This window comes from Ochotona princeps, chromosome X, assembly GCF_030435755.1.
Source record: "Ochotona princeps isolate mOchPri1 chromosome X, mOchPri1.hap1, whole genome shotgun sequence".
Taxonomy (NCBI): Eukaryota; Metazoa; Chordata; class Mammalia; order Lagomorpha; family Ochotonidae; genus Ochotona; species Ochotona princeps.
The window spans coordinates 36,435,078-36,447,721 of NC_080865.1; the positions used below are offsets into that span (position 1 = coordinate 36,435,078).

A 12,644-nucleotide genomic window follows, 5' to 3' on the forward strand; every position below is an offset into this window, starting at 1 on the left:
ACTCTATCAGCATTATTGTCCCCAAAACATCCCCTTAATAATAGTACACTGTTTGTTCTTTTAAATTCATCTAAATCTATCTTCACTTCGTATCACCTTTGTTAAACATTCTGCTCAGTAACTTCAAGCTCCGTGTGCAGGAGCCTTCCAACACTACTGCCTGTGATCTTCTCATTTCCAGTAACCTCCAGCTCCACTTTATGCCAGCATTGGGACATAGCTCTTACATCATCGCCTGAAATTTTTCTGCCTGTGTCTTAAAATTAAGCCACACTATTTCAAACTCCGTATCTCCCAATTACTCTTCAGTCCATTTCAGAATAGTTTCTTTCCATACCAGTACATCAAAATCATCACTGGCTGGAGTTGCTTGAGATGACCTTGTTAATATCTATGATATCATCCTTTCTTGGTTTTGATCTTATCATGTTGCTCACTTTCTTCAATTCACTTTCCTCTCTTAAAAACTGGTCTTCTTTAGGGATTTGTCATTTTATTCTTAGAACTTTTTTTATTCTGGAAGGGAAAGGATAGGAGAAAGAGGGTGAGGCAATAAGAGACAGAGACAGATAGAGACAGAGAGATCCTGACCCCTAATTGGGGCTGAAACCGGTATGCCAAGTTGTCAGTAATCCAGGTCTCCCGCATAAAACTGGAGAAATCCAGTTACTGAGTCATGACCACTGCGTCTCAGACTTTCTTTTATCAGGAATTAGGAATCAGGTGTCACATCCCAGGAACTAAACCCTGATACTCTGTTAATAGAGCTCAATGACTTAACCAGCATCTTAACCACCAAACCCAATGCTCATCTAACACATTTAATACATGTTTTCAGTTGAACTTGTTGATTTCTAACCCTTTAATTTTCTTGTGAATGCAGATGCCTCTCACAGAGAACACATTTCTCCTAAGCTCCACATCTTCGTTTCTCCCATCTCAGTTTGCAGAGATTCAAGCACCTGCAGTCTCCCAGGGTACAGATTAGGAAGAGATTGGTTCAGAAGCAGAGCCAGTACTCAAACTGAGACAGTCCAATGTGGGACTCAGGTGTTCCAAGTAGCATCCTGACTATTATGATGAATAACTTCCCTTCCCTGCTTATCAGCTTCAGCTAGTTTATGCCTCTGTTTTATCATGTAAGTTAATGTTTTTTCAAAGTATAGGTCCTGAACGAGCAGCGTAAGTATTATCTGGAGACATAGCTGCACTAACAAATTTCTTAGTTCCATAACCCCCACTGAATCAGATTTTGAAAATGAATTTCAATAATCTGTTTTCATTTTGTTTTAAAAGATTTGTTCATTTTTGTTGAAAGGCAGGTTTATAGATAATCTATTTTATAATAAGGCTTCTGGGTGATTATTATGCATATAATGTTTGAAGGCAACATATTTAGAACTCGGCTGTGATGTAATCTATTCTGAAAATCACACTTAATCCAATGTTAATTCAAGCACATTAAATAAAGTACTTTTCTCTACATCTCCTTATCATACTGTGAAGGCTCCTATTTAACACTGATTATGGTACATTATAATTACCTGTTTACTTGTCTCTATCATAATAGTCCAAATTTTTAAAGAATAGGAACAAGTATTATTTGCAATTGTATCCATGACATCTAAAGTTTTTCCTGTCATCCTGAAGGTCTCCAGTATTTATGCAATCTGTGAATCAATGGAAACGAATGTGGTCACTCTGTATTTGGTGTTAGGGATTGAGTTAGAGCTCAGTTTGTACTGGGATGACAAGAACTATATAATATGTAACTGAGGTTAAGGACCAGTCTGTGTTCTAGGGCAGGTAAGGAGCTCAGACTGCAACCAAAAGTGTACTGTTTTGGCACCTGAATCAGGAACACTAACCAAAGCAAAGCCACAGCCTAGTCTATGATTGTGAAGTGAGTACTTTATAGAGATAAACTCAGGTTGTAATTTTGTATCGACTATCACTCCTGTTTTAAGTCTTTCAGAGTATAATATTTTTAAGGAGCAAGACCAAAAGGCTGAGGCACAGGTGCTGCAAACTTTTTGTCTCATCACTAAATATTCCTACTCACCAGGCTCAGCAGCTTGTGACCAGCCAGTAGTAGATTCTAGCACTCCATGGGCATGCACCGAATAGGGGCGGCTAGCATTATTCTTGAACACCACAGTCAGGATGTCTCCAACTTCTCCTCTGATCAGCGGGCCTAATTTATGCACAATAAGCAAAAATGTTATTAGTGGAATAGTGAATCAGGAATAAATTAAAGTGAAAAATATGAGAGTTCCATAGAATTGAGTGTTTTCCCTAAGGATCAATTCGATCCTTCTGAGACTGAAAATTATGGCTGACTTCACATTCAGATTCAGAAACTTTTAAGCTGATGTTGCTACCCGTTGGATGAGGATGCTTCAAAAATAGGATGATTCCTCCAATTGCTCTCACATCTCCGTTTCAATCTTGTATCTATTAGAGCCAAAGACTCTGGCTAATCATGTCTCTGAGGAATTATCATTAGCAGTGAGAGTCTGGCAGCAAATAAAAAATATTTTAAAAATAACTTCAGGGGTCAGTGGGTCCCTTCTGTGGTTGGATGAGAATAAGAACATTATCTACTACAGAAGTAAAAGTGAACACAACAATAATTGTGATATGTAGAGGTAATATTGGTTCCCTGTTTTAGCTTTTTTTTTCCAATACTTTTTTGATTCTCAAGTACTTCTGACTTTAGCATCAGACGAAATCCATCCTCAAAGACCCCTAATCTCAAAAATATAGAAGACCTAGAAAAACTTGAATCACATTGCACGGGAATTTATGATAGCTCCCTTTAGGGCTGATTTTTTTATGGTTACTTTATACAACATGAATATACATACTCTATCATAAGGAAATACTGGGAATGAGGAGGACTTTCTAATATGGTATAGTTGTCCCAGGAGAAGCACAAGCTTTCGACTATTCGGAAGGCAGTGGAATTTCCTTACCTAAGATTCCCAGGTGCTCCTCTTCTCCAGTCCTTGGCCGGGGGATCCTGAATGTTCCATCAGTATATTCTCTGAATACAGCTTTCTTGTATCTGGAACCCAGGAGCCCATCTTTGTTGCTCAGGAAAAGATGACCATAACTACATAAATCCAAAGAGTAGCATCAGTACCTGGCCCTCAGCTCCTCATTTCCAGATACAGGAAATCTAAGAATGATCTTTATGTCACAGAAAGGAGGGTACCTAGTCCTTATGATGTCACAGTCTCCAACAAACACATCACCTACACAATTATCATTAAACGTGGCACATTTCAGTATCTATATATGCTCCTTTTTAACATCATCTGGATAGGAATTTATAGTACAATTAACATGGCAAAACACTAGGCTAAAAATTTTTGGTACGCAGCTTTAACCTTAATGGTATCTTAGATGGAAGTAGCTTGACAAAGGGACAAGGTTCAAAGTGACAGGAGAGTATTAACTGGTGCTGTTTGAAATAAAATGTGAAGAAAGAAAGAAAATGAAATCTTATAGATTTCATGTTATGAGATGTTTTCTGGTTTATATTTTACCATTTGACATTCCCAACAGGGCTATGAGGTCGCCAGGTCCCAGAGGTTCAATTAGTGGACCAAAAGTGACAGAAACTGTCTACAGTGATCTTGTCAACCAGAAAAGGAACCAGGACTTAGATTCAAGCCCGCTAATGATCATTTCTTCCACCTTTCTCTGTGTTCTTTTAAATATACCAGATCACGTTAAAGATGAGTAAACCAAGGCTCAGTGAAGAAAAGGCACTTCTCCTTGTTCCCAGAGCAAATCAGCAAGCTACCACCAATATAATAGGTAGGATTTGTGAAAGGTGGTGAGCACAAAAACTAAGCTTAGTGGAGACTGCTCACCTGCACCTAAGTTTCCATTCTCTTTAACTTATTTTTAAAATAATTATCTGAGCTGAGTACATGGCTTCCTAGCCAGATTAGATTTTCAGGATACCCTTTAGGCCATATGAATAAGATCAGGATAATGAGGTATGATTTTTTTATAAAAAGATGTATAAAGCTTCTCCTTTATCTCCTTACAGGCAGTGATGCTTCTCCTGGACTTCTTTCTCCCCTTTTGATATATCTGGACATGAATATAACTTGAAAATGCAATATGGTCCCAGATATGAAAGCAAGAAAATTGTGGGAAAGAAAGTTCACCCACCATACCAAGTTTGCTGATATCTTTACTTTCAGGTGAACAAGAAATAGAATGCTATCTTATCAAAACCATGGTGGTTTGAAATTTTCTATTTACTACTAGCTGGACATCCTGGCTTGGAGTATGCAGTCCCCTGAGTACATTCTCTTGAAACTTAAATTCCAGGACAACTATTTCCAGGTAACTAATAAAAAGAAAGTTAAAGAATACAGTAGCATCATTTTCTTCAAGAAGGTTCTTGATTTTCTTTTTTGTTTCTTCAGCGATTCATTAGTCATTCAGTAGCATGTTATGTAACTTCATGGTATTGTTAATTTCTTTTTTCTCTTCCTGTTGTTGACTATGCTTTGTGGCTTTTCATTGAAGGGGATGTATAGTAACTGTGTAATGAAGACTATCATATCCAGATGTGAGGATACAATGCAGTGTGCATCTCTACTTCCAGACAAAGATGGACTCCCAATGAAACTGTTTACTGTATCTTGACAATATAATGCTGGACTCTCTGCCATTGTTCATGACAGCAATAATGGACATATGACTGTGTATGAAGAACTATACTATAGTAATGATATAGGGAAACTAAGTGGGGGGGAGGAATTGGAGAGGGGATAAGGGAAAACCTAGGCCCTATGGAATATATCATGTAACGAGAATAATAAAAAGAAGTAAAATTAAAAAATAAATACGTATTTTTAAAAAAAAAAAAAAGAATATAAGGATGTGGGTCATGTGGGACAGGTCTTTAACTTCAGCCCCACAGTATATCAATGAAGTAGTGGTGAGTGTAAATTCAGAAGCTCTTTAGTCTCTGTACTCTGATATGTTATCATATTAGATAACTTTAGACAAATGCTTTCTTATTTCAGAGTTCATGAATTTTCATTTGCAAAATCATTCATTGAAATTCTGATACACTGGTCAATGTTTGCTTACCTGTGCTTCTCAGTCTGATTGTGCCATTCTAGTTCCCAGCTCCTATCAGGGCAATAGTCCCACTCGACCTCTTCTGCCATAATGTAGTAGATTCTTGCAGCCTGGTAACGTTGACGAGGCTTAGGTTTGTGGCCAGGACACTGGGAGACATTATAAATTGCTGTCATCCCAGCTTCTCGATGATTGCTTGCCTGACAGTAAATCTCAAATGTCCCTGAGGGAAGATCAGAGAGCAAATTCTGACTCATAACACACCTGGGCAGTGGCTGGGAATTCCTACATATTCCTAGACACACTGATGAGGGTGAGTAGTTTCAGATAAAATTCCTCTACACACTAGATAAAAGATTACTATATATTCATTGAGAATAATGAACACAGAGGTTAAGAGCTACATTGTATTTGAAATGAATTCTGCTACTATAAATAACCAGCTCTTCCCTGTTTGGCCAGGGCCTTCATAATTTTCCATAAAAGTTCCACATTCCTGAAAAACACTCAGTGCTTGGAAAACTGGGATAATTAATAACCCTAAATATCACCTATTAACACTGCACCCCAAAGGCAATCTCTATATCTCTTTATGTCTCAGTTCCCATGCCAGTAGAATGAAGGTCATTCTTTATCACTCCTTTTAATGGCTAAGCAGTATTCCATGGACGAGATGTACAATGGTTTATTTATCCAATCCTCTTTTGATGGGAATCTTGATTGCTTCCATGTCTTTGCTTTTGTAGGTTGTGTTGCTGTAAATATAGGATTACAGATGCCTTTCTCAAATGCAGATTTCATTTCCTTTGAATATATTCCCAGAAGTGGGATAGCTGGGTCATACAACAGGTCTGTTTCAGTTCTTTTAGCATTCTCCATACTAACTTCCATAGTGGTTGTACCAGCCTTCACTCCCACCAACAGTGAATGAGGGTACATTACTCCTCACATCCACGCCAGCAGGTGTTGTTAGTAGAGTTATGAATGTAGAATAATCTCACTAGCATTAGAGGAACCTCAATGTGATTTTTATTTGTCTCTCCCTGACAGTTAGGGAGCCTGAGTATTTCTTCATCTGTGTATTAGCCATTTGAATTTGTGCTTTTGAAAACTGTTCATTCCTTTGGCCATTTTATCACAGGGTTGTTTTTTGCTGTCATTGATTTTCTGAAGCTCTTTGTAAATCCTGGATATTAGTTCCCTATCTGTTTCTCCCATTTAATTGGTTGCCTCTTCACTTTGTTGAGCGTCTCCTTTACTGTACAGAATTGTTTCAGTTTGATGTAGTCCCATTTATATATTTCATCTTTCACTTCCTGCAGTTCCAATAAAAATCCCAACAACATTCTTCTCAGATGATACAAAAGTTCATCTGAAAACACAAGAGACCACAAGAGACCACCAAACCTATCCTGAAGAATAAATTCAAGCAGGAGAAATCACAATTCTAGACCTCAAGACACACTACAGAGCAGTGGTCATCAAAACAGTCTGGAACTGGTACAGAAACAGAGAAGATCAATGGAACAAAAGAGAAACCCCAGAAGGGAGCCCACAAATGTACAGTCAATTAAACTTCGAAAAGAATGGAAAATAACCCAGGAGAAAAGTCTGGTTTCTTCAACAAATGCTGTTGAGACAATTGCATAGCAGTCTGTAAAAATTCAGAAGCAAGACCCCCATCCACCCACCTGTCACCTTATACAAAAATCAGCTCTAAATTGTTCAAGCAACTAAACCAGCACCAAGAAACTATCAAACTATTGGAGGAAAACATAGGAAGCATTCTCCAAGATAGAGAAATTGCTGAGTGTTTTAAACATAATGCTGAGATATCATTGAATCTGTATGTTGTGGTGCTGCCTGGATCTAACATTAAGCTTCTGTTTCAATGCAAAGAATGTCCATGTTCAAGAGAATATTGATCACGAAAGTCTAGCTTCCATGCACAGTTACTGTCCCTGTTCCCTTATCTGATTATCTATTTCATTTCTCTTTACTACAAACATTTCTTCCAAGCTTTCAAAGTCCTCTATGAGAAAATCCTAAACCCATTCCCCCATCACATACAGTTCAATTATTACTTCAATTATATCTGTGTCTCACAATCCTTGTCACATTTAAGGGATCTTCAAAAAGTTCCAGAAAGATGTAGGAAAAAAATTACTGTGAGTGGATTTAAAGTTTTACAACAAAATAATTTTATCTTTCATAATTTTCCACAACATTTTTCAAGTTTTTCATATCTCATTGTCATCCTCTTCTTGGAGAGTATCTGCCCACTCTACTCCAAAGTATTTGTGAAAGCCAATTCATTGCCCAAGTACCAATTTGTATTTTTTTTTTCCGCTTCCACAAAATGCTCTCTAACTTCTCTGGCCCAAGTTGAATCAATGTTCTTGGCTTCTCTATTCCTCGTGCAGTTTACATCTAAACCAGACAGTTAAGAACTAAGTGTTGTGCTGTTTAAAAATAATCCCTTGCAGTGGTATATATTGAAATACTAATGTAATAAGAACTAATGGAAATAAGAACTCCATTTTTTTTCTATCCATACCTGCTTCCCAATTCGTTTATTTGTCTTACCCCCTCATCCATTCCATCAAGAAACTCCATCAAAATTGCCCCTCATTCCTACCACTACTTCCCTAGTTCAAGCCAGTATCATATCTTACCTGGAAAATTCTAAAACTACAAACATCCTTTCTGCTGCTTCTTCTGCCCTCTTCCATCATTATCCACACATCATCCATGGTGTTCTTTTACAAATATACAGAACACAATTCTTCTTCGTATTATTTTTTTAAGCTTTAGCTTTTTATTTGAAAAGCAAAGTTACAAGAGGGAGAGAGAAAAGAGAGAGAATGAGTTTCCAGCTGCTGGCTCACTCCCCAGATGGCCTGAACTGCCTGGGCTGTGGCAGGCTGAAGCCAGAAACTTGGAATTCCTCCCAAGTCTCCCACATGCGGGCAGAGGTCCAGACACCTGGATGTCTTTTGCTAGTTTCCCAGCACATCAGCAGGGATCTAGATTATAAATAGGGCCACCAGGTATCAAATCAGCACCCATATTTCCATGTCAGAGCCAGTAACTTAACCTGCTAAACCATGACACTGGCTCCACTCCTTTCCTTTAAATATTCCACTCATGCTCCGAATAAACCTAGATTCCTATTATGATCCTACGCTTCTCAACATTTATCATCATATGTTGTGTCAGTCCTCTTCTAGCTCCCTATGCTCCAATCATACTCTCTTTCTTTCTGAGCACGGACTGGATTATGATTGTTTCATCTGAGACAATTCACACTTGACGGTCCCACTGCCTAGATTGCTCTGCTCAGCAATCTTCATATAGTTCCATTTCACTCGTTATTTCAAAAGAAGCTTCTGACACATTCTCAGAAAGGACTTTCTTAAACATCTTCTCTAATCCTTCTACAATTTTAGCACCTTACTGCATTTTATCTCCTTCATGAACTGTATCATTGTCTTCAATTATACTTACTGAGGCTAGACTCTGAGAGTAAAGATCATATCTGTCTTGTGTGTCTCTCCACCCTATTCTTAGGACACTGAGCTATACAGTAAATATGAGGTCATTTCAAAAATTTGAAGAGATATATGACGACAAGCAAGTTTCTTTTGGTATAAAAATTCTGAAATCTGGATCCAGTACTGCAGTGAAGTGAGTTAGCCTGCCGCCTGCAACACTGACATCCTATATGGATGTTGTTCCTGTCTGCTCCACTTTTGATCCAATTTCATGTTGATTTGTCTGGAGAAGCAACAAAAGGTGGTCCAAGCGCTAGGGCCCCTGCACCCATGTGGAGACCCATTATCAAGCTCCTAACTCCTGGATTTGGCCTGACTCAGTCCTGGATGTTGCAGCAGTTTAGGGAGTAAACCAGCAGAAGGGAGATGACCCTCCCATCAGACCTCTAGAACTCTGCTTTTCAAATTAGGTATTTTTTAAAAAAAATTGAAATTCCTCAGCCTAAGTAAAGAATTTTCAACAATAAATAAAAGTCTAAATCCATACACAAAGTATTCATAAAATGAATTTTAAAAAAAATTTTGAAAAAATATGCACAGATTTCCAAACTTTTTTTCAGAAAGGCTTATCTTCTCATTCTACTTTCCCACAAACTTTTTGAAGTGCCCTTACGTGTGTTGAGTGAGTTGTGGATACAAAAGAGATATTGTATTCACCAGCCAAAAGCCTAAGTTAGGGTAAATTGTAAAGAAAGTGTGATGATCACCTAAGGTGATAGAACAGGTAGAAGACAAAGAGTCAAGCAACCTGAGGATAGCCACATAATCTGAATTTCCTTATGTGGATGCCACTGTCCAAGCCACTTCTTTTTCTATGGTATTCTCACCCTGGCTTCTGAATCTCCTGCTACTTTTTTGAGCAATCCTTTATTTTCCCTTTACTCCTTTCTAACCCTTAAACTTATTCCCTGAATTTTCATTCCTGCACTCTACATATTTCTGGACTTGTACTATGAGAACAGTTCGAACTCTGTCTGGTCCAGGCTTCTCCAGGCTTGAAATATTCACAACTACCCACTGTGAAATCAACATCAACTGAATTTAGCCAGAAACCTACAACTAAATGTTTCCTCTAATTAACTTTTTATCCAAGCCTTGCCTCCTTATTACTGTTTCTTATGTGCTCAATAAGTTAATGATACTGCCATCCACCTAGTCCACAAGCTAGAAATCTCAAACATCCTTTCTTCTGGATCAGCCCTTCTAGAAGTTCTGCCATTCCTCTCTCATATATTCTTAAACTCTTCTCTCCATCTCCAATGCCCCACCAGCCGGCAAGCTCTCATTTATTTCAAGAGCCTTCTCGTGTATCTCTAGAGCTTTGTTTCCTTCTGACTCAGTGCCATTATCATAATATTCCCTAGTAAACAGAAAAATTGAAAATCACATCCTGTCACTTATCCTTATAGTAAAAGAAACAGAATTTTCCATTGCTTCCCATAAGGTAGAAAATGAAGTGCTAACTGCTTTAACAAGGCTTCTTCTCTTTACAAAACCGGATCTTCAGCCAGTTTGTATCCCTTTAAATCCTACCTTTTGATATTCTACAACAGGATGCCATGAGTAATCTGAGTAAGATTCTTTTTCCTTATATAGGACTTCCTACACACTGCAGAAAGCTTTAGCCAACCTCCAAGTGCCAGTACCACCCCATCCACACCTTCTGCTAGTGTACCAACTGAATGTACCTCCACACTTCTAATGATATGTTAGAATACTAGCTCCAGTTGAGACCCACTGAATCAAATTCACCTGTTGAACCTTTTCTGGGAAAATGCTGCTTATATATCACCACCTACCTGATTTCTATTGCCTATAATGCCCTTATCATCACAAACCCTATTTCACTGTCTGGTGGCAGATTACTCACCTTTAAAATCTCAGTCTGAATGTCTGCTTTCCTGGCAAAGCTTCGCAGACCAAGCAGAATTTGTCATAGCTCCCTGTGTGCCTTCATATCTCTTAGCAGATATCATCTTAATAGTTTTTTTAAACAGTGTTCGTATACCTAGCTTCTTTTTCACTTTAACTGTGAGCTGTCTCATTCATCCTCCCCTCTCAATGCCTACATCAACAATCTGAAAAGACAATAAAAAGGAACAAAGGAAAAAAGCAGCGGTAACAAAAGACTGCAAGAAGAACAGAATTAAGAAAAGGGAAAAAGAAGAAAGAAATACTGGAGGAAATTAAAGGGAAAGGGAATTAAGAAAAATAAAGGGGAAAACAGATGCTAGTCAAGAAATAGAAAAGATAAAATTGGGAAAAAGGAAGTAGAATGGGGAAAGAAACCCAAAGGGAGAGCAAGAACAAAGAAGAAAAGACAAAGAAGAAAAATAAGGAACTTAGTAAAAATAAGGAAAAGGGAAAAAAGAGAGAGCCAGAAAGAAGTGAAGGAGGAAATGCAAAAGAAGGAAAGAGAAAAGGCAAAACAGGAGACAAATCTTCAAGAAAGGACAGAAAGGAGAAATGGAGAAAAGACCCAAGACTGGAGGTAAGAAAAAAGAAAGCAAAAATAATGAACAAAAGAGATGAAACATTAAAGAACAGGAGGAAAGGATTGGAGAAGGAAAAAAAAATGGTCAGATGAAACTGAATAAAAAAAGAACTCCAGTGGCAAAAGTATGAAAGAAGTCATAATGAAAGGCCAGGATTGTAATAAATATTCTCTTTACTGCTGAAACATCTAACATGAATTTGCGGAAAATAATATTTGAGAGCTTTAACCTTTTCATGTGCCACTTTCTTTGACTATTAAAGCTCTCATATCAGTAGTTATACTAAGAAGAAGTAAGGATATTATGCCAGCTGTTACTATTAAAAAGAATACAATGGTTTCTGCTAAATGTTAGATAATTCTATTAAGAGAGAAAGGAGGATTTAAAAATCATCCATAGGGCCCGGCACAGTGGCCTAGCGGCTTAAGTCCTTGCCTTGAACGCCCCGGGATCCCATATGGGCGCCGGTTCTAATCCCAGCAGCTCCCTGCTTGTGGCCTGGGAAAGCAGTCGAGGACGGCCCAATGCATTGGGACCCTGCACCCGTGTGGGAGACCCGGAACAGGTTCAAGGTTCCCGGCTTTGGATCGGCGCGCATCGGCCCATTGCGGCTCACTTGGGGAGTGAATCATCAGATGGAAGATCTTCCTCTCTGTCTCTCCTCCTCTCTGTATATCCGGCTTTCCAATAATAATAAATCTTTAAAAAAAAATCATCCATAGATTCACACAACTCAAACTCAATATTTTTATGAACTTTTCTGAGCCTGCATTTTTCTATTTGTTTAGACATAATTGTAAGCATCCAATATACAACATGATAGATCTCTTCAGTAAAGCTTCCGGTCGGGCCTTGGGTTTGAGGGCAAGTGCTGCTCTTCACAGTGTGGCGGCTGTAGGGGGTGCCCCTGCCGAGTTGGACCCAATGCTGGGGGCTCACGCCAAAGACACTGCTGCAAGGCAGTGAACTAGTCCTCGGCCTCACCCAGGGCGGCCAGTGCACCATGTGGTGCCAGGCTTTGCCTGCTGGCTGCCTGGGGGCCTGCTTTGGGGTTTTTTAAGATAGGTTTGCTGCCTGGGACACCCATGACTAAGTCCAATTTTAGTGTAGGTGGTAGTGAATCTTTGGTGATTCCCAGTGACAGGGTCATGGAAGTTTTAGGAATGCGTGGGGACTGAGACCTGGTGGTTTGGAGGGAAGTACCCAGGAGACAATTACGGTTAGTCAGATACACCAACCCAATTTGGAATACAGAAATGGCCTGCTTGCCTAGAACATCACTGATCGTCACACACCAGCCCACACCAATACTATGGATGGGGGCCTCTTTGGCAGTGATGGGCACCATTACCCAACTGTTTGGTGGAGTGGTGGAGTGGTCACATTTGACAGGGTCAAGACTGTATCCAGCACGCGAGAGAACTTGGTCTGGGGGTAGACTCTATGGGGTTGTGTGGGCCCAACCCTGTGGAAATACAAGTTC

At 39.0% G+C, this 12,644-nt stretch overlaps 1 protein-coding gene across 3 annotated transcripts in view; it reads right to left on the bottom strand.

Annotated features, from left to right (window-relative positions):
• The window catches only part of HEPH (hephaestin), an 86,563-nt gene that overhangs the window by 35,057 nt on the left and 38,862 nt on the right, over nucleotides 1-12,644 (bottom strand). For all 3 annotated transcript variants that reach the window (XM_058658720.1, XM_058658718.1, XM_058658719.1), the window contains exons 13-15: nucleotides 5,122-5,335; nucleotides 2,976-3,115; nucleotides 2,063-2,194 (exon numbers count right to left, since the gene is read on the bottom strand). In XM_058658720.1, the coding sequence (XP_058514703.1) occupies nucleotides 2,063-2,194; nucleotides 2,976-3,115; nucleotides 5,122-5,335 (486 nt within the window). The remainder of the gene's footprint in view (nucleotides 1-2,062; nucleotides 2,195-2,975; nucleotides 3,116-5,121; nucleotides 5,336-12,644) is intronic.